The 23,065-nt window shown below is 37.5% G+C and overlaps 1 protein-coding gene across 1 annotated transcript; it reads right to left on the bottom strand.

Moving 5' to 3' along the window:
• Positions 1 to 1,545: 1,545 nt before the first annotated feature.
• col28a1a (collagen, type XXVIII, alpha 1a) lies at positions 1,546 to 21,366 on the bottom strand. Its single transcript, XM_016571371.1, has 32 exons — positions 21,161 to 21,366; positions 20,105 to 20,249; positions 18,745 to 19,310; positions 18,405 to 18,425; positions 18,051 to 18,131; positions 17,022 to 17,066; positions 16,902 to 16,946; positions 14,162 to 14,215; positions 13,996 to 14,064; positions 13,590 to 13,658; positions 13,385 to 13,453; positions 13,106 to 13,174; positions 12,945 to 13,013; positions 12,764 to 12,832; positions 12,130 to 12,198; positions 11,927 to 11,998; positions 11,598 to 11,666; positions 10,448 to 10,519; positions 7,720 to 7,788; positions 7,433 to 7,501; positions 7,284 to 7,352; positions 7,132 to 7,200; positions 6,957 to 7,025; positions 6,810 to 6,878; positions 6,637 to 6,705; positions 6,451 to 6,531; positions 5,363 to 5,398; positions 5,240 to 5,276; positions 4,595 to 5,149; positions 4,361 to 4,515; positions 2,224 to 2,491; positions 1,546 to 2,116 (listed from the first exon to the last, which is right to left on the bottom strand). Exons 2-32 carry the CDS (start codon positions 20,223 to 20,225, stop codon positions 1,944 to 1,946), a joined length of 3,417 nt encoding a protein of 1,138 aa, XP_016426857.1. The 5' UTR covers positions 20,226 to 20,249; positions 21,161 to 21,366; the 3' UTR covers positions 1,546 to 1,943.
• Between the last annotated feature and the right edge of the window lie 1,699 nt (positions 21,367 to 23,065).

Here is a 23,065-nt window from a genome sequence, read left to right as displayed (position 1 = left end):
TGACACACATACATTATTTTGTCATGATCAGTGCAAGAAGTAGGCTGATGCTGTCTTGTACACAGCATTAGTACTTTTGTGCAGTGCTTTTTTACAGTATACAGCAGGGACATATTGTTAGCTTCTCAACATTCGCTTTGGTTGAAATTAAAATATAATTATATAATAATAAAATACAAATATGTATGTGTATTTACTCAATTATTTTATGAAAACAAGGGGTGTACTAGCACCTCTTTTTTCCACTTCGAGCATTGGTAATGGTGTTTAAAGGAAAAGTGGAAATTTACTGAACATTTCAGTCCATCCAAGATGTAGATGAGTTTGTTTCTTCATCTGAACAGATTTGGAGAAATTCAGCATTACATCATCAATGGATCCTCTGCATTGAATGGGTGCCGTCAGAATGAGAGTCCAAACAGCTGATAAAAACATCACAATAATCCAACAATATAATACACATTTAACATACAATACTGTCCCTAAGAGTTTAACACAGATTTTTAATGTTAGGCTTTTTGCATTTTAAATACACAAGCACTCAAAAGAATCTATATGTGATTGACACACATACATTATTTTGTCATGATCAGTGCAAGAAGTAGGCTGATGCTGTCTTGTACACAGCATTAGTACTTTTGTGCAGTGCTTTTTTACAGTATACAGCAGGGACATATTGTTAGCTTCTCAACATTCGCTTTGGTTGAAATTAAAATATAATTATATAATAATAAAATACAAATATGTATGTGTATTTACTCAATTATTTTATGAAAACAAGGGGTGTACTAGCACCTCTTTTTTCCACTTCGAGCATTGGTAATGGTGTTTAAAGGAAAAGTGGAAATTTACTGAACATTTCAGTCCATCCAAGATGTAGATGAGTTTGTTTCTTCATCTGAACAGATTTGGAGAAATTCAGCATTACATCATCAATGGATCCTCTGCATTGAATGGGTGCCGTCAGAATGAGAGTCCAAACAGCTGATAAAAACATCACAATAATCCAAGTAATCCACACCACTCCAGTCCATCAATTAACATCTTGTGAAGTGAAAAGTTCAAACTACTGCTTCCGGCTAAAAATAAGAGTACTCTACGCATAATATTGCTTTCTTCAGTGAAAAAGTTGTCATGTCTGAATCTCTGAATGTCTGAATCAGGAGAGATATACTGTATGCACAAATCAAGCCCCACTTACAAGTGAAAACAATCCAAAACAATTCTAAACAATTGTGGGTGGATTTTGGAGTGGACTTTGTCACTGGAAGACGCGTTATTATAGATTATAGACTAATATTTTGGCCAGAATTTACGGTTTAAAGTTAAAACATCTTAATGATGGATTTGCTTCTTACATACACACAGCTTTTTTCTTCACAAGATGTGGACTGGAGTGGTGTGAATTACTTGTGGATTATTGAGATGTTTTTACCAACTGTTTGGACTCTCATTCTGACGGCACCCATTCACTGCACAGGATCCACTGTTGAGCAAGTGATGTAAAGCTACATTTGAAGAAACAAACTCATCTACATCTTGGATGGCTTGATGGATGAGTACATTTTCAGCAAAGTCTCATTTTTGGGTGAACTATTCCTTTAACAGAAATCACAATTAACAGAAATGTATTCTATGGAAGGAATATTAAAAAATAAAGAAATTCGTAAAACATTCAATGCGACTAGGGAAAAATGTGGTACTTTGAATATACATGATATTTTCTAGAAAATGGAGCAGCACTAGTCTAGTAAACAATATTTAAAATAGTGTTGGCCCAAAGGACAAATCTGATCTACAGTCAGTGTAGCAGGAATCCCTACTCGTCTCATAAAACACATGTACGACAATGAAAATGTATCTGCATAGTGCATGATCGCACAGTCGACACAGCTTGATGTGAATCTGCTGAATGAAGGCCTGTGCTTCATTGTGAGGGTATGTTATGTCTGTACACAAATGTTTTGACAAAGGTCTTCTGTCTCAAAGCGGTTGCTGTTGCCTTGGCAGCCACCATACCAGAACTGTGCGCATGCGTTGGCCTCCGGGTCGTAGTACCACATAACCCTGTACTCCCGACACGGCCCAGGATCCAATCCCTGCCTACAGCCTACCCCTGAAAAACAACAACAACAACAACATTGCATTGCATTGACAATGCCTGTTAATACCAGGAGTAAACATCAGTCGGCCTATATTTGTAGTGAAAGCAAGTGTGTTTACCTTTCATGAAATCGTTAGGCTGAGGGGCCGGTGCAGGTAGAGTCCGTGGTGGTGGGCTGATTTCTGGAACAGGCCGCCAGTTTATGGGTGTCTGGGGTCCCAATACTGAGATGGAGGATTGTCTCGTCTTATCTCCAACTGGGGCATCTGTCACCTTAGGAAGCTCATTTAAAAACCCATCAACAAAGGGCGTCCAGTTGTTGTCAATATGCATGTCGTCATAGTCATCTGGAGAAGAAGTGATCTCAAACTCTGTTGGAAGTGCATCCTGTGAAAAAGAGACATTTAAAGACTGAGCGGCGTTGAACCGGGCAGCACAACTCATAAGGAAACACAAGCTCTTTCCAGCAAAATATCACCATTAAAGGGGTCATATGATGCTGCTAAAAAGAACATTATTTTGTGTATTTGGTGTAATGAAATGTGTTTATGCGGTTTAAAGTTAAAAAAACACATTATTTTCCACATACTGTACATTATTGTTTCTCCTCTATGCCCCGCCTTTTTGAAACGCGTCGATTTTTACAAAGCTCATCGGTCTGAAAAAGCGAGGTGTGCTGTGATTGGCCAGCTATTCAGTGCGTTGTGATTGGCCGAATACCTCAAGCGTGAGACGGAAATGTTACGCCCCTCACCATACTGTGATGGCGTGTCCAGCCGGAGCGACGAGACAAAAACATGAAAACCCATTACAAACGAGGCATTTGTTGCATCCAGTGGGGACATAATTACTGATTATAATGACTTATACTGTCTTTTTACACGTTGCGTTGCATCGCGCCGCGTAAACATAAAACCCTGTCTGCATTCTCTCGCGCACTCTCGTTCTTTCTCGGACAAAAGAGAAAGTAAAAATTGAAATCGCATCATATGACCCCTTTAAGCCAGTGCTTATTTTATGATTAAATTTGGAACATTTCATGTGCACACTTTTCTCCATATCTGTGTCTTTAAGGTTGAAGTTTGTTCATATTTCACGATACTATGTGATTTTACTATCAGATCTATTCATTTTAAAAATACAAATACAAAGCAGTTCATAAATATAATGACATTTTATACACTTCGTCAATGACAAGCATGCTTTTAATTTCTAATTAAATTTTTTTTAAAGGGCATAATCTTTGATTAAAACTGCTTCATTGCTTATTAATATTTGCTTTTTAATATTAATAAAAACTTTTGTTAGTTTTTATCCTGAAATCTATTTTAAAACGTTTAATAATAATGGTTAAGATGCGTATACTCACAGGCATTCAAGTTGTAAGGGAATTATGTTTTTACTATTTGACTTGTTGGCTACACCACATAGCATTTAAGTAAGGTTCATGCAAATGGCACGGGAAAAAAAGATATCGTGCGACAAATCCTTTTTTTTAATTCATGGAGATGTTTTAATAATTACTTCACTCTTTTTAGTTAAACTGTTGACGCGTTTGATTACTAAATTTCATCATTTTAGTTCAATTGTGGCCATGTTTCATTAATTCATTCCCATGTTTAGTTAAATCATGGCCATATTTTAATAATGCATTCCCATCTTAGGTAAATTGTGACGATGATTTAGTTTAGTTAAATTGTGGGCATGATATAACTAAAAAGAGGAAATGAATTAACACATTATGAACACAATATAAGACCAGTGTTGTGGGTAACATTACAAGTAACGCAATTTATCAGATTACTTTACCAGTAATGCATTACATTTAAATTTATGAAATATCTGAGTTACTTTTTCAAATAAGCAGCACTTTTGGGTTTTTGTTTTTAAAAACAAACAAGCAAGCCCAGCCAAGGTGACAAAAAGTAACTCAAAAGTAATGTAATGCATTACTTTCCATAAAATGTAACTAAGTAATGCAATTAGTTTATGGAGTAACGCAATACTGTAATCCATTACTTTTAAAATAAATTTTCCCCAACACTGGCTAGCATGAGGGAACAAACTATTAAGTCACAGGAACAAATCCTTAATTCATGGTCACAATATGGTTTTTTTTCCCTCTGCATTTCATGTGCAGGGCTCCGAACCAAGTTTATATCTGAGTTTATTTTGCTTATGAGTTTATATAGAGTCTTTATTTGCTATATCAGAATGTATTGCTGTCTTTATGTAGAAGTAAATTTAAAAAATTACCTCTTTGTCCTCTGTGATGAAATAACTCCTGGTGGGAGCCTCAGTTCTGTATGGAACTGGCTCAGGCTCAACTGGAGGGAATGTTTTGCCGTTCAGACTGAAGAGCGGTCCATCAACACTCTCACAGATCTGACTCAGCAGTTTACTCTCCAGTGCTGAAAAATCACAACAAGTTAGCATAAAAAAATGTTTAGTCAATTACACCGTATTTAAAAGAAATACGGGCGTACGTACTGTGCAGGCTCATGAAGTCACCAATCAAGTAGACATAATGTTCATCAGGATCAGATGCCAAAATGTTCATCTCAATCTTAAACTCTGTATACTGGGCATCACTGCTGTTCACGATGCCAACTACGAAGATTTCAATCCCAGCATTGTGAGCCTCTTCCGCGGCGTCTTTCAACCTCACTGCATCCCGCTTGTCAGCCTGACCGTCCGTCAGAACGACCGCAACCTTTCTTACGCCTGGCCGTGCTGCTCGGAAGAGCTGAGTGGCCCGGTGGATGGCGCTGCCCGTGAAGGTGCCCTCGCCCAGGTACGGCATCCTGCGCACAGCAGCTTTAACACTTGCCTGGTCGGAGAGATGTTGTAGGCTGGTCACCACCACGTCCATGTGACTGAAGAGCACCACCCCAACACGTGTGGCTTCATGGCTCACGGACACGCGATCGATCAGAGCATTCACGAAATCCTTCACCAGATCAAAGTTCTCCGGACCTATACTCTCTGAGCTGTCGATGATAAAGACCAGCTCCAGAGGACTCGTCCTGCACTTCAGACCACATCCTGAGAGAAAACGCACAAAAAGTAAGTGCCCCCACCTAATTCAGAACCTATATATAGTTTTTCGCTTGAATAACAGGGATGGTTATATACCACATATTTCCCGGATTATTCTGATCACCTGGTCTCTCTGTGGGATCAAGTTCAATGTATGTTATTTACACAATAGATGTCAGTGTTCTGAAAAAAAAGTTTGAATATAAATCTTTGACTCACAGATAGGCCGGGCTCTCCCTTCTCTCCTGGTTTTCCCTATAATTGAAGTTGAATTTTATTATTAACAGAGTCAGTTTTCAAGGTATAATCTACATTATCCTGAAACCTCAGGTTGAGGTAAATACTGAATTAAAGCTGGCCTACAGTCTGTTGTGGTTCCATTAGTGTAGCGGTGTGGTCACATTTATTGTTGTTCGTCAAATTTCACAGGCAAAATACAGTAATTTCAGTAGGAATCTACGTGATTGGGAATTTCACATGAAGGCGAAAGACGTTCCCTCGCATATTTTGCATCGGGTCCAAGTTCTTCACACAAATTTGTGACAGAAGACTTCTTGGTTTGAAAGTGACTTCATGCATCGCTACACTACTGACATTGGACAATGGACCTTTTTTTGGTCCGCAACAAAACTTTACCCCAGGCCATGAATTTTATGAAATTTGAGCAATTTCCTCAGATTATCCTGATGTCCATGTGCAATGTTGGATAGTAGATGCTGCTGGAGCCTATTATAGTAATGTATTGATATAATGTATTGAAGACGTTTCAAGTATCTGTATGTTACAGTGTTTTTATAGTGTAACTCAAGAGGTCTTCGACCCTGCTCCTGGAGACCCACTGTCCTGCAAAGTTTATTTCTTCACCACACTTACCTGTGATTTTTTTAAGCAACTTTAAAGACCCTGATAAGCTGATTCAAGTGTGTTTGATTAGGACTGGAGGTAAACTGCAGGACAGTTGAATAGTTGAATATCTCTGGTGTAAGGTTAATGGTTTTTCATGTGCTTTTAACCCAGAAACAGTGTTGTAGTGCTCAAAACTCAACTCTGTCTCAAGTCTGTTTCTGGTTTGGACTCTGTCTTGACTCGGATTCGAGACCAAGTCCGGTCTTGAGTACTAAAACATGCTTGCGGATAGTGGTATGTTGTCCATTCAGACTATCTTTAGGTCTTTGTCTGGACTTGGACTCTACTCTGGTCTCAACCTTGACTTGGACTCAAATGAGCCAGTCTTGACTACAACTCTGTCTGGCAAATGATTCAAACGTTAACTGGAACTGAATGTGAACCTGGTAACTGGATATTACCTTGGCTCCTGTTTGTCCAGGCATTCCATGTTCTCCTCCCTCTCCTTTTCTCCCACGTTCCCCTGCTAGGCCCCTGTTACCCTGAAACCATCAGATTTTGTTAATTTAGCATTGCATTTGAAAAGTAACATAGTATTAACTACACTGACATATAATACAATCAGTCAGTGTTTGCCTATCTCGTACCTTCTCTCCAGGCAGACCATCACCTGGAGGCCCTCTAGGGCCAGGGGGCCCTTGAAACCCAGGATCTCCCTGTGATCACAAAATGTTAATTTAGAGGTCTAAGCTTCTGTATGGTAAAGTGTTTTGCTTGTTGTCCAAGCTGATTGAGCTATAGTAAGGCCTTTGGTCCTTACCTTGGGACCCTGAATTCCCTCTCCTTGAGGTCCTGGAAGACCAGGAGCACCAGGCTGGCCAACTGCACCCTATAAAAATTTCATATTAATCAATGTTGAATATATTCTGAGCCGATGCACAATTTATTTTAAGAAGTGTTATTGAACCTTTGGTCCCATCAGTCCAATCCCTGGAGGCCCTGAAGGGCCGGTCGTTCCAGGTGAGCCCCGGTCTCCCTGAAAACAACAACTACATCAGTTTAGCCGAACTACTAGACTAGACTTTGCGGACTTTCTGTAAGACAGAATAATCATTTATTGTGAATTGAAAAATGACAAATACCTTTGGTCCAGGAATTCCTTGTCCTTCAGGTCCAACTTCACCTGGCGGCCCAGGCAACCCTGGAAGCCCCTGAGAATATATCATATGTATAGATATTACTGGTTTTGTTTTTTGTGTTGTTCTTATCAAAGTCTTTGTCTCCTTTTACGCACCTGTGGTCCGGGGTAACCCTCCCCCTTCATTCCTTGTGGCCCCACTTGTCCTGGACTTCCTCTGTCACCCTGAGACATGCCAACATAGATTTTATTAGGTCAAAAAGAATCATATTAAACCATATAGTAATAGTCTTTGAGGCTATAACCTTAGGGCCTGTGGTCCCAACACCTGGCTCTCCAACAGGACCCGTGGGGCCTGCAGGTCCTGGCTCTCCCTAACAAAAAAAAACACACAACCAACATAATGATTAAGAGCATATGTACAAAACATACAGTAATTTATGACATTAGGTTAGAATGCAAATAGCCAACCCTGTTGGCAAAGGCACCCATTGTTGTGCAGATATTTACCTTTAGTACAAATATTACTTCTTTTTACACTTTGTGTGAATAGTATCTATCACTGTTTAAACCTAGTGAGACATATACGTACCTTTGAACCAGGTAATCCTCGACCTGGAGGTCCTCGTAAACCCATCATACCTAAACTTCCTGGTTCTCCCTAGGCATAAACAAAATCTTTTATTACCAGTTTTTAAAACATGTTTATAGAGTATATAAGAACAACATGGATGGTGAGAGATCAGAGACCAGGGAATATATTTTTGATTTTCAATGTATTTTATGAGTTTATGGGTTTTATGTGTGAATATTCTCACAACCAGCATGACTGTTAAAGGACTGATTATGAGCAGCCATAAAAGTGTACAACCAAACCCTAAAGACCTTTAATGAACTCTTTAAAGGTCCCCTGAATTGCTTAGAAACACGCAGCGTTACTCTATGTGTTGACGTCATTTTAACTGAAACAGGAAGACAGGGCAGGACATATCAAGCAGCCCCGCCCCTTTTTAAAATAGCCAATAGCGTTCGTTTATATCACAGCTTGGGCTAGAGCCGTTCAGAGCCGTTGAGCTCCGTAAAGCCGCATTTGACAGGGTATGCCAGCCACAATCTCATCCATATTGCTAAAAAATCTAGCATTCTGTGTAGAATTCAAATAGGTCCGATAAATTTTGTGGTATGCGCCGACTCGCGCATGTGATCCGCTCCGTGCTATCGTGTCTCTGGACCGGAGCAGAGTGTGTGTGCGGTGCGATGGTTAGCGTGACACAGCGCGAAACCAGACTTCTTTTTTTCCTCAATGGAAAGCATAGTTACACTGTCTGAATCGTTCCCTGTCCCCTATATAGTGCACTACGTGCCATTCACTGTACAGAAAATACTAATGCTGTGGACAAGTGACCGATTTTATAGTGTAGGGGGCGGGCGCTTCAGATTCTAGAGAGCATTTGATTGGACAGAAAGTTTGACGAGAAGCTGAAGTACGATGTGACGTCAAAAAAATCGTTGAGCCGTTTTGGCAGAAGTGACGAACTGCAAGCTTTGAATGCTTATATCTTCTAAATGCGAATTTTGTCACTGTTTTGGAGCACACTGCCTTATAGATAACCTTAAGACTAACATATTGATACTAACACCCAAAAAAACTTTAATTTTGATTTCATGGGGACTTTAAAAATCCTGCAGCAACCCTGACCAAGTTTTTATTGCTATCACTGTCACAAAGCAATGCACATAGTGTAGTGTATTGCACAGAAAGAATACTGAACTAAATTTGGAGCTACACTTCTGGCACTAGAACCAACACTGAATCGACTTGAGCTGAATAATGTCACTATTTCCTTTTTAGAGCTGCCTACAGAAGATTTTGAATTGTCTCAATAACTGAGTCTCCATAATTGATTCTGCTGTTTTCCTGTTTACTACTGTGAAGCTGCTTTGAAATCTGTATCCTAAAAAGTGCTACAGAAATAAAAGTGATAACTTTTGTTGACTAGATACCTCAACAATAGTAATACATAGGGTTTGGCAATACGGTGTTATACTGTGCAAAGTTCTAAACAACAGGGCAATGACATAAAGTGTATATTGCAAGTATGTACACTGTATTCAGCAAGTATTCAAGACACCTTCGTTGTTTTAACATGTTGTTATGTTGCAGCCTTATGCTAAAATGCTTGAAATTATTTTTGTACACATCACATCTACGGTCCATACCCCATAATGACAAGGCAAAAAAAAACAAAACAGAATTGTTATAACTTTGCAATAAAAATAAAAACTAAATTATCACATTGACATTTGCTATGACACATGGAATTTAGCTCAGGTGAATACCTGTCTAATAGCCCCTCCCCCTACGCTACGTAATTAAAGCTGCGACAATTGAGTGCATAAAGTGTCCAACATTCCACACTGGAACCGTTTTTTTTCGTTTATTTAAGTGCATCATCCGGGTATTTAAAGTGCAACTTTTTCTTTTTGGAATTTTCAATGTGAACGCACTACTCACACTATTTATATTACAAAACGTCATAGAATAGTGCATAAGTACGCGATTTTGGACGCACCAATGGTCTCTCTTTATTGGAGTGTGCACTTCACTTTCATGGGATGTTGTTGTCTTGCAGAGACCAGCAACAGCTGCTTTTTGACTTTGGTGTTGGAGATCTTGCTGTAGCTCCTTGACAAGGTCGAATAATTCCATCTAAATCATGGACTCCCATGTCACTTCTAACACCAAAGGGCTTTTCGTCAAGTGCTTAATCCTTGTTGTTCTAAACCAGGGTTTTTCCAAACTCGGTCCTGGGGGGCCGGTGTCCTGCAGAGTTTAAGCTCCAACTTGCCTCAACAAACCTGCCTGGAAGTTTCTAGTATGCCTAATAGTGGTGTAACGGTTCACAGAAGTCATGATTCGGTACGTACCTCGGTTTTGTGGTCACGGTTTGATATGAGTTCTGTACAAGCTTCTAGAGAGCATTTGATTGGACAGAAAGTTTCATGAGAAGCTGAAGTACGATGTGACGTCAAAAAAATCGTTGAGCCGTTTTGGCGGAAGTGACTAACTGCAAGCTTTGAATGCTTATATCTTCTAAATACGAATTTTGTCACTGTTTTGGAGCACACTGCCTTATAGATAACCTTAAGACTAACATATTGATACTAACACCCAAAAAACTTTAATTTTGATTTCATGGGGACTTTAAAAGTCATCTGACATTCCAAACCTCTAAACACAACGACCTGGACATTAACCTCCACATTCCCAATGCAAAACCAGATTGTATGTTTTTAAGCTCTGTCACTGTCCCACCCACCTTGGCCCCTGGGGGTCCTGCTGCTCCTGCACTTCCTGGGAGACCCAGAGGTCCTCTGTCCCCTCGGTCCCCCTGTGGAGAGATTCACAAACACAATTTACAGTGACATTTTCCACTTTAGTACATTCAGATGGGACAGTATTTGAGTATTGTTCAGCTTTTTTGGTTGTAAATAACATATGATTTTATTTTGAGACAAAAAGAAAAGTCCAGATCACATTTTACCCCAAAATCTAAATGCAAAAATAAGATATCATATTCTGCATAGAGAAAATGTCTCAAAAGTCTAAAAGGTCTTTAAAAGTCTCTAAGGACTCAGGATTTGTATTTTTTTATTTATTTATTTTTTTGTGGCAGCATATATTTAGAGGAATTTTTATTCTCATTCTCAGTGAAAATGTAAAACAATATAAAAATTGTATTACAATATTACATTTTTACAAAGATTCTTTTATTTCAAAGAGTCTTTTCTGCTCACCAAACCTGGATTTATTTAATCAAAAATGTACAGTAATTTAAAAGATCATTTATTTCTGTGATGCAAAGCTGTATTTTCAGCATCATTACTCCAGTCTTCAGTGTCACATGATCCTTCACAAATCATTCTAATATGCTGATTTGCTGCTCATTCTTATTTTTATCAATTATTTCTACTTATTATGAAGAGTATTTATTTGAAATAGAAATATTTTGTAACTTTATAAATGTCTTTATTTTGTCCAATGTACTTTCTTTAAAAATAATTATAAAAAATTAAAAAATTATAATTTTAATGTGAAATACAAACTTGACCTGGCTGGTTTTGTAATATTCCTAAAATAATCATATAAAATATCTGGTGTCAGACATATTTCCATCATTTGAAATGGTTACAACCTGTGTTAAACTGACTTTGAATCAGTAAATTCAGTAAATGTATACTGTAATGTAAAGTTTGCATTTAATGGCAGGAAATATATTACCCTCATTGTCACCCAAAAGGGCAAATATTAGTTTCTGGAAATGGCCATTTACAAGCGTGACTCAATGTTAATGAATGTATGCTGTGATTCACTGTTTGTCCATAAGAGCTGCATGCACATATCAGTTATAACTTGATCTACGCATATGGTTGTGGTAACTAAAAAAACCTATCAGAACATCATTGTACCTTCTCACCAGGAATACCTCTCCCGGCTGAGCCCTCTGAACCTCGAGCACCAGGTAAACCCACCTCACCCTAACATAATGAACAGAATATAGAAATGCCAGGGGAGTAAACACATATAAACAGGAATTCAGTGCATGCTGTGGTGAAATCCCAAAGCTTTATTAGATGCTTTTCTATATTTGCACTCATAAAACAGATAAGAAAGAATGATATTTCTTAGCCACACCTTAAAACAGCATATGACTTCATATGACATTCATTAATTTTTTAAAGCCAAACCACTGGTTAAATTTTAAATTAAATCTGTGACCCAGGATGTTGTGTCCTACCTTTGGACCCACAGATCCATCTTCACCTGGGATACCAGGAATACCAGGTGCTCCGTCTGGGCCTGGTTCTCCCTAAAGTCATAAAACCAATATATCGCTATTACACAAAACATTTTGGTGGTGTTTACTCAATAGTGTATATTGAAAATATAGAAACAGATAATATTTGATTTAGTTTGTAAGGACATTAAAATTTTACATACTTTTGGTCCTGGTTCTCCTATTCCTCTCTCACCTTGTGGTCCAGATTCTCCTGGAAAGCCCTGATCACCCTGGGATCAAATTTGAATATACTGTACATTTACGAAATTAAATTTTCATATAATTTAAAATAATATTTTCATTTAATTTAAAATGTAGCACTTTTGTTATATGCTTTTGTCAGTGTTGTTTGTTTTTTTTATTTCTGTTTAGCTTTAATATATTTTTTAATTCAGCTTTATTTTTAGTAATTTTAGAACTTCAACTTATTCATTTCTGTTAGGTGCCAAGGCAACATTTCACATTTTTGTAAAAAAAGAAGTTATTTTTGGGTGACCTATTCATTTAAATGTGCTTTACTTATGATAATATGGATTGAAAGTACTTATTCAGAATACTCTCTAAAGATACAGTTTCTTGCATTTAATATCAGACCACATCTGAACTAAATTTTAACCTCTTAAAGACGTCCTGTGGACGTCCAAAAGACGTTGAAAAAAGACGTCATAAAAACTTTCATTCTGGCTCTTCAGGGGACGTCATTTCAACGTCCGAAAAAGACGTTGAAATGACGTCGTTTGGACGTACCTTTGCTCAGTGGGTAATCTAAAAAATAAACACACACACACAATGTACCTTAGTTCCCACCATGCCCACTCCAGGAGGGCCTCTTGGGCCAGGTGGTCCTATGGGTCCCGGGTCTCCCTGCAGCGAGAAACACCATATCAAAAAGTGTTTGCAAAATTAAAACCGTACTATGATTTCCTATAAAATAATGTAGGATGCAGCCTATGGATAGATAAGAACTTCTCTTTGCCTTTTCACCCTGGAGCCCAACTCCTGGAAATCCCATCAGTCCAGGCAAACCCGCTTCCCCTGTGTTACCCTGCAGAAGTAAGGAACAACTAGTGTCTTATTGCTGGATCTTATTACACTCGACAACAGCATGTTTCTTATTAAACTGAGATTATACTATACCTTATCACCCTTGATGCTAATCCCAGGAGGTCCACGTCCACCCTTAGGACCCTCAAATCCTCTGTCACCCTGAAATGTGGTGAACAACAGTGCATCAGTACATGATTAACTCATAGAGCTCAACCAGTCACATCAGTGCTAATGAGCAGAGCCTTGTAAAATACTGATTATTACATAATGTACTTAAATGTGAACTGAATGTAATATTTTCAGACACTTAATTGCATGTAAATTTCAAGTTAGATGAAGTTTTTTGTTGTTTTTGTTGTTAACTCTTGCCTTTGGTCCTGGTAAACCCTCTCCGGGAAACCCTTGGTTGCCTTGAACTCCTGAAGGTCCTGGTGGGCCCTAACAAACAGATACTAAATATTAGTATATTATATATACATATACAGTGGATAAGATGTCTGATAGTTGCCTGTTACAGTGTAACTCATGGCTGAGGATGTGTATCTCCCTCTAGTGGTTCTGACATATCACTTACAGGCAGTCCTGGCTCGCCGATACCAACTGGCCCAGTCGGCCCAGGTCTGCCTTGGCCACCCTTTTCCCCCTTTCAAAACACAAAGAGTATGCAAAAATATGATTCCATTATAATTATACAATAATAAATGCATATTGATACACTACCATTCAAACGTTTAGGATTTGATGAGATGTTTTTAATTGTTCAAGTCTCTTATGCCCACCAAGGCTGCATTTATTTGATAAAAAATACAGTAAAAACAATAATATTGTGAAATAGTATTATTATTATTTTAAATGGCTGTTTTCTATTGTAATATATTTTAAAATGTAATTGATTCCTGTTATGCAAAGCTGAATTTTCAGCATCATTACTGCAGTCTTCAGTGTCACATGATCCTTCAGAATTCTTGTCATTCGATTACCTTTGCACCAGGAAACCCAACCCCTGGGTCCCCTGGAGGGCCGGTGGGTCCGCTAGGTCCTCGCTTACCCTGTATAGATGTCACTGTCATTCCATGTCGTATCATTTTCATGTTTATCGTTCATAATATCACATCACATCCTAATGGTGAGAGGTAGTCTCCTTACTTTAGGTCCGACGGGGCCCTCAGGGCCAGAGTCGCCAGGGTTTCCACTCAGTCCCTGCAACACACAGGCATTCAAGTATTGGTCTATATTATATAATTCACTTCAAACTAATTACACTTCATCTATGAGCTGACTGTACTGACAGAGTGTGTGTTTTGATATGTTAAAGGACTGTCATTACAAATTCATTCATAATGATAGCATACATGCTTTTTAAAAAATAAAGTATTACTGATACAGGGGCCGTATTACAGACACATCTTGACCTAGATTCCTGTTCTATGTTTAGTAATTAACTTCACTTAGAAAATACAACTCATAGAACTCAAATCTTAAATTAAGTTAACCTACTTATAGGAATTTGTCATAGATCATTCGTCCGATCTTTACTAAATTTGGCACATATCAGCAAGGCATGGTGCTGGTAAAAAGTTCAAAACTGAGCTATGACACACTTAGACAACAGGACATTCAGATGTCAACATTGTACCTATGTGGGGCATTACAAATGAAAATCCTTAATAACGCTGTAACCATATAGTGGACTGTGGATCTGATAACATAATATGGCTCGGCTACAGCCAATCAAATTTTAACAGGTAATAACTTCAAATCTGAATAGCTGGCCGTTAAAATACTGCATATTTGTACAGTGTGTAAAAATTAGTATGTGCAATAAATTTTGTGAAAATCGGCCAGAAGATGATGCTGTTCTTTATGGAAGCCTGTTTCTGCCGCTGAATAAAAAATAAAAGAAGAATTGCAACTTTTTATCTCCCAATTCTGACTTTTGTCTTGCAATTGTGAGTTTTTGCGAGTTAATTTCTGACTTTTTTTCATAGAATTGCAAGTTGTGAAGACAGAACTGCAGGATAAAAATTCGCAATTACGAGTAACCGAGTCAGAATTGCGAGATATGAACTCACATTTCTGACTTTTTTCTCGAAATTGCATAATATAAATTTGCAATTGCGAGTTATACAATCAGAATTTGACATGTAGTTGACATGTAGTTACAAAGTTACTTATAGTTAATAGAATGTCTAAAGTGGACTATCGAAATAAAGTGTAACCAATAAATGCATATACATTCATATCGCTGTTGTGCATTTTCAGAATTGCATGTATTTCTGTAGACTATTTCGTTAAACCGCGTAAACTGTTTTATGCAGACCTTGACCCAAATTGGTCAGCTTGCTTCCACAAATTGTAGCTGCCTCACAAAAACTGAAACAGACAAGGATAATAAAGCTAGCCGTGCCATAACTTATGATGTGTTTTCATTGGACACATGACAGCCAGACAGATTCCCCGTCACCAGAGAATAGACTGTGTGGGAAACTGAAGCTCTCTAAATCTGAATCAGGTCAAAAAACGGAGGCTGCTGTCATCACACCAAAAGCACAGGGACAGAGACTGAAGGAGGAGGGCAGGAGATAGTAACCCCTGTCCTTATGCTAATCCAGAGGAACAAAGACAGCCGTCAAAGAGGAACAATGGCCTGTAGGCCTGGATTCACAGCTTTAGCTATGTTACATTAGTGTAAGAACAGCACTTAATCCCTCGATCACATTCCATTAGTGCAGGGACAGGAGCGATCGTCCGACTGTGTAAACCTGCACTTGGGAGGTGCGTTACTCTTACTTTATAAGAATGATATACTTCATTATAAGGTTGTGCTATTCTTCTGTCTGGAAATATGCAGATTTCCAGATATTGAAGTGGGATCAAAAGTCTGAAATTTTCTGCTTATATGTCACCCATAATTCAAAAGAAAAAATGGTAACACTTTAGTATAGGGAACAATTCTCACTATTAACTAGTTGCTTATTAGCATGCCTATTAATAACATATTGGCTGTTTATTAGTACTTCTAAAGCACATGATCTGCACGACCATATTCTACATCCCTAATCCTACCCAATACCTAAACATAACAACTAGCTTACTAACTATTAATGAGCAGCAAATTAGAGGTTTATTGAGGCAAAAGTCATAGTTAATGGTTTATTAATAGCGAAAATTCGACCTTAAAATAAAGTGTGACCGAAAAAATACGATTCAATTTTGCATGAAGAAAATTAGACTTCATTAAAAATTAGACCATTTTTTACATTAATTTTCAACTCAAATTCGTATTACTGTAATGCAAAAGCCCATTATCAATATTGAATATAATAATAAAAAATAATCCTGTCTGAATGAAATAATAAAAAAATAAAATAAAACAGATATATCATATTATGTCATATTCAAGTTTGAGGTCGATTAGATTTTTTAAATGTTTTTGAAAAGTTTCAAAAACAAGGCTGCATTTCAAAATACAGTAAAACAGGAACCTAATATTGTGAAATATTATTAATTTAAAATGTATTTTCATATATTAAATCGTTTAAATAGAATATATTTAATATATAATAATATATTTTATATAAAAAATCTGAATTTTTAGCAGCCATTACTTCAGTGTCACGTGATCCTTCAGAAATAATTATTAGAGTTAATATATTTGTAGTAACAGTGATGAGTTTTATACTGTACATTTGACAATTATTTTCTGGATTTTTTATCAAAAGAAATAGTTTTTCAGTTTTAATTTATTTAGATTTTACAATCATTAATAATATAATATTCAAATCATTCTTTTTTTTACATAACAGAACTAATGCCACAACGCAACAAATCATAATGATAAATCAAGGTAAATTCATGCATATATCACAAACTTGATAAAGGCAACCTGATCTCCTCGTGGTCCACGTGGTCCTGGGGGTCCGTCCGGGCCCTGTGGGAATTAAAGATAGGATCATCATGACACATACAGACCACAGATCCAGAGAAATAATTTCATAAAACCTACTTGATCTCCTTTCATCCCTGGGGCGCCACATTCTCCTTTCCCGCCCTACAGAACGGAGACAGAGTGAAAGTAAGTTTCATTGTCCTGCTGTCTGATATCATCTATAGCACTTAAGTGACGTGACATGTGGCCAAGTATGGTGACCCATATTCGGAATTAGTGCTCTGCATTTATACCATCCAAAGTGCACACGCACAGCAGTGAACACACACACACCGTGAACACACACCCGGAGCAGAGCACTTCACCATCAGGCTGTCTTCTGTGAAACACTGTACAGTCAGGATGAAACACGCTCACTTTTTTCTTTGATGAATAAAATGTCAAAAAGAACAGCATTTATTTAAAATAGAAATATTTTCTAACAATATAAGTCTTTAATGTCACTTTTTATCCATTTAACACATCCTTGCTGAATTTAAAAAGTATCAAAATAAAGAAAAAAATAGTGTGTATATTGTAACATAAAATTTATATTTTGAATAAACACTGTTCTTTTTAACTTTTCATTTATCAAGGAATCCTGAAATAAGTATATGTCCCAAAAATTATTAAGCAGCACAACTGTTTCCAACATTGATTATAAATCAGCATATCAGAATGATTTCTGAAGGATCATGTGACATTGAAGACTGGAGTAATGATGCTAAAAATTCAGCTTTGCTTCACAGGAATAAATTATATTTTCAAGTATATTGAAACAGAAAACTCTTATTTTAAATTGCAATAATATTTCACAAAATTACAGTTTTGTTTTGTATTTTTTATCCAATAGATACAGCCTTGATGAGCAGAAGAAACGTCTTTAAAAAACATTAAAAAATCTTATTGATCTTAAACTTTTGAACTCCAGTGTATATATATACTGTATATATATATTATTTCAGTCAAAATGTATTTTATATTTTATAGACGGATTAATCATGTTGGTGCTTTTGTAATTATGAATATCTACAGAAATTGTACAGTTTTATTAATCTGCAGACATAGCTGGATGTGATATGATGAGAATTGACTGTGGAAATATACACAGTGTTGATATAAACTCACTGGATTTCCGGGAGGACCTCTCTCTCCTTTTTCACACTGACAAGATTTGGGTTGTGGACACTGTAACAGAGGGGAAAAAAACCCTTAGAGATGAATGATATGACATTACTGTATTATGTGGCACCGCAGGATATTTTATTTTATTTTATTTTGTACTAAAACTATTTCAACTCAAATCAATATTCTCAGTGGAATACGGTCAGTACAGCCAGCTGATCTTTATCACAAAATGACTGTAAATCAAAATACATCATTTTGTAAAAAGTAAATCATATTTACTTGAAAAACAAACGTATACACTTTAAAATGTTTTTATGAAATAACTATACTTACAACTGTGTTCGCAAGTTCACTCTGTAAAAGAGAAAATAGAGCATTGTAGACTGAACTGAACAAAATTGTAAACCATTAACAGATACATACATATTTTGAGGGGACTGTGATGTTTTTCATATGTGATGATAATTATGTATTAAAATTACTTTTTACGACCATAGTTTATTAATCACATAGATTATGTGCATGATATGATTTATTACAGCTCCCCCAGTGTTTAGATTAGTGCTTGTTCAATGTATGTTTTTCCATTTTACCACCTTTTGAGCTTTAGGTACTGTACCCGTCCATCTTTCACGTCTTCTAGGTGAAAACTGCCCTGTCTCTAAACACTCACCAGTTCCCTGAAGAGCTTGTCATCCAGCTGTGGGTCAGTGAGGCTGAACAGGTGCTGCTGAGGCGGTGCGCTGGCGATGGACCTCAGTCTACCATTGTCCTGCTCATCTCGTGTGGATCCCGACAGCCCAATGACAAACATACGGATGTTGTGGTTCTTGGCATCTGCGGCTGCACTCACAGCACTGGGGCTGCGCGGGTGGTCCACCCCTTCCGTCAACAGAAGCGCTGCTCTTAGGCTGCTGGGCGACGTCTCGCGGGTGAAGAGCCGAGTGGCGTTTGAGATGGCGTAAGCTGAGTAGGTGCCATGGCCGATGTAAGTCATGGCATCCACTTGGCTGTGGAACACGTCAATGTCCTGCCAGTCGCGGAAGTTGTGCTCCACTGAGACGGTGCTGCTGTACTGCAGGAGGGCGAGTCTCACCCGCATACGCCAGCCCGACACCTGTAGCTGCATCAGCCTGGTGCTGAAGCGCACCACGAACTCCCTCTGCCTCTCAAACAGAAGCATTTTGGCTTTCTCTGAACTGTCCACTAAAAACGCCAACTCCACTGGACAGAACAGAGCTGCAGGAAAAATAAATTAAGATATTACAGATTAGAGTAGACAGGCAGACAGGCAGAAAGAAGAGAAAGACAGACAGAAGAGAAAAACAGACAGAGAGACAGAAGAGAAAGATGGACAGATGGCAGAAAGACAGGAAAGAAAGATGGACAGACAGACAGAAGAGAAAGACGGACAGACAGACAGATAGAAAGACAAGTAGAAAGACAGACAGACAGAACAGAAAGATGGACAGGTAGACAGATAGAAAGACAAGTAGAAAGACAGACAGACAGACAGAAGAGAAAGATGGACAGACAGACAGATTGAAAGACAAGTAGAAAGACAGACAGACAAAAGAGAAAGATGGACAGGTAGACAGAAGACAAAGACAGACAGACAGGTAGAAAGACATTCAGACAGAGACGGACAGACAGACAGGTAGAAAGACATTCAGACAGAGATAGACAGACAGAAGAGAAAGACAGACAGACAGAAGAGAAAGACGGACAAACAGACAGAAGAGCAAAATGGACAGACAGACAGACAGAAGAGAAAGGCAGACAGACAGACAGACAGTAGAAAGACAGACAGAATAGAAAGATAAACAGACGGTAGTAAGACAGACAGACAGACAGATGAGAAAGACGAAGAGACAGACAGAAGAGAAAGACGGACAGACAGGTAGAAAAATGGAAAGACAGACAGAAGAGAAAGATAGACAGGTAGAAAAAATGGACAGACAGACAGAAAAGAAAGATGGACAGACAGACAAACAGGTAGACAGAAAGGCAGACAGAAAAATAGTGTTTCTTACTTTTGACTTCATTCTGCATGACACTGTTGTCTGGCTTCTGTCTGTTTTTTCTTCTCTTCTGGTTTCTAGCACTAGAGGACAGTATCAGCAGCAGGACACACAGCATCACACCACACTGCATCCTTCCTGCTTATTCACCGCCACTCTACAAACCAATCAGATGTCTGTTTTACTGTTTAACACATAACTGGAAATATGTCCTTAAAATAGTGTATTTATTTTTTGACATCACATCATGACTGTATTAAAGTCCACTTGCCTGTCTTATAGTAGTCGGACAGACAATGCAAATGCAAAATAAAACTTTCATTAAAACAGTTAGCCAAGTGTGACTGTGTATTACAGTAATTTTAAAACAATACGTTTTTTTAGGCTATGAAAACTTCTTATCCATGCTAAAATCACTGTAATGCATAGCCCTGTATAGCTTTTTGTTTTAATAATCAATGTGTCTTTACTCCTGAGGAAACATAAGTATATAGTAGATAATAGTTTATTGCAGTGATTAATAGTGCAGTTCATCCAATTTAACTGATTTTTTTGCAATACACCTTGACTGTAGAAATGCTGAGGGGTCAGAAAGGGCATATTCTATGAACTCTCCTGAGGCTGTCATGCACGTGGCCTGTACATTTCAGCCCTGAAGCTGCTACAAAATCACTTCAGTGTGACACAAGCATGCTGCTGCTGTTACACCAGGGAATTTTACTGAGAAATATTTACATTTTATTTTATAATGATGTTATCCTTCTTTTTACAATTGAATGCACATTTTCATCCATGTTTTTTAAAGTCACGTTTTAAAAACTCCTTCTGTGCTGCTACAAATATTAATAAAAAATAATTAAATTATTAATTAAATATTATATTAATATCATATTTAGCACATAATTCTATTAATATTTTATTTTACTCTTTATCGTAAAGATATAAACTTTTCAACTTCACATTATATCAACAGCTGTAACACAAAATATAAATCTGCTTTCTTGTGTCCAAGAAAATAACGAATATCATCTGAAAATGTAACAGGCATTTATTATAGTGGTTCCTTACCAAAATGTTGACTGCTGTCTGTACTGTTCGTCTCCTTAATAACCCAGTGCAATCATTGAGGTCCAGTTACATCCTCATGGTGTGTGATATCTCTGTATGAAAGAGCTAGAGGCAGAACAGGCAAAGTTTCATTGCGGCCAGGCATATAATCTGTGAATAACGCAGTAATACCCTCTCTAGACTCTGTCAGAGCTCAGTGTGCCAGTATCCTGACAGTAACCGGCTCACTGCTCTGGGACTCATAGAGTTAAACCCCCTTTTGTCGGTGGATAGGGAGGGCGATTATTCTGACAGCTTTGATTCCTGTACTCCTGTCAAACATTTTATGTGTGTTTTTTCAACCATTAGCTCACAGACATAGTGTAAAAAATCCCTGGAAAAAATAAAAAAGTCTGTCTTAAATTAAATTGCATTACTAATAGAGTATTAATAAATAGCTTGTCTCTAAACTTGATAAAACTATGGGCAGATGGAAAATCCTCTGAGAAATCTGCAGGTCTAAACTGGATTTCTGTCAGTGTCCTCAAGCTAAAAAGGAAAATGTCTATTTTAGAAACAGAAGCTCTCTCTCTCACCTCAGAACTGGCTTTATAATATTAACTTTATATTTATTTATTTTTTCCACATTGCCAAAAATGTTACTTTTGTAAAGTTTAATTTTTTTAATTATTCTTAAAGGATTTTTAGATTTGTCACAATTTAGGCTGAATATAGGTTTTCATGATCTTAAAAGAAAAAAATATAATAAAAACAAATATATTGGCTTATAATTAAAAGCATAGACTAAATATTTAAATCAATTGTAGACGATTTTTGTACATGTATAGAAAATTACTAAAATATGTATTTATTTATTTAAGGACGGAACTATGTGTGTGTGTGTGTGGGTGTGTGTGTGTGTGTATATATATATATGTGTGTGTGTGTGTATATATATATATATGTGTGTGTATATACAGTATATATATATATATATATATATATATATATAACATCTAAAACATATATGTCCATATATGTTCTCAATAGCTCATATAAAAGCTCAAGTAATAGATGTTTGTTCATGAGTCCCTTGTTTGTCCTGAACAGTTAAACTGTCTGCACATTCTTTGGTTTTCCAGCATCTTTTGTACATTTAAACACTTTCCAGCAGTGACTGTATGATTTTGACACTGCGGACAACTGAGGGACTCATACACAACTAGTACAAAAGGTTCAAACATTCACTAATGCTCCAGACGGAAACACGATTCATTAAGAGCTGGGGGTGAAAACTTTTGAACAGGACGAAGATGTGTGTTTCACTTATTACTGGCCTTCAGAAGTTACAGAAGATACTTACATGTTTCCCACGAGACAAAATAAGTACAGTTTACCCTCCGTTTGTCTATTGCACAGTTATGATGACTCCATCCAGTGTAGAAACTAATAAAGAACGAGTAGGTGTGTTCAAACTTTGGATCTGGTATCTACTTGTTTTGAGTGTTTCCTTGAACTACACAGGTCAGAAAACGGTCATGTCACATACCCTATTCCCAACCATGTCATCTTCTGTCATCTATTCCCAACCTTGTCATCTTCTGTCATCTATTCCCAACCTTGTCATCTTCTGAAGGTAAGAACATGAATGCACGTTCCTCCACCCATTTGATAAACCTCAGCTCTTTGAAAATGTGGAGACTATCAAACCCTCTTGATGACCCATGCACTGAGTGAAATACCTCTCCACCTGACAAGCTACAAAAAAGTGACAGGGCAACGAGGCACTCAGAATGACTTACAGGGAGGAGTCGTCGAAGAAAATCAGTGGACGACCACAGCAAATACAGCTGTCATTCACTTATTATATGCTTAGGAGAAAACTCATTTGTCATTGGTATGCCTCAGAAAGTCAAATGCATGCTT

This window comes from Sinocyclocheilus rhinocerous, unplaced genomic scaffold (genome assembly GCF_001515625.1).
Source record: "Sinocyclocheilus rhinocerous isolate Xijiao unplaced genomic scaffold, SAMN03320098_v1.1 scaffold21, whole genome shotgun sequence".
Lineage (NCBI taxonomy): Eukaryota > Metazoa > Chordata > Actinopteri > Cypriniformes > Cyprinidae > Sinocyclocheilus > Sinocyclocheilus rhinocerous.
This window is presented reverse-complemented; position numbering and strand designations above follow the sequence as displayed.

What these genes read in the sequence shown, in the direction of transcription:
- col28a1a (XM_016571371.1), bottom strand. Translation starts at nt 20,225, where the DNA reads ATGCAGTGTGGTGTGATGCTGTGTGTCCTGCTGCTGATACTGTCCTCT. An exon ending in AGGGTTTACCAGGACCAAAG is followed by an intron (nt 13,175 to 13,384) that starts GCAAGAGTTAAC and finishes ACCACATTTCAG; the next exon opens with GGTGACAGAGGATTTGAGGG. An exon ending in TTAGCATCAAGGGTGATAAG is followed by an intron (nt 13,014 to 13,105) that starts GTATAGTATAAT and finishes TTACTTCTGCAG; the next exon opens with GGTAACACAGGGGAAGCGGG.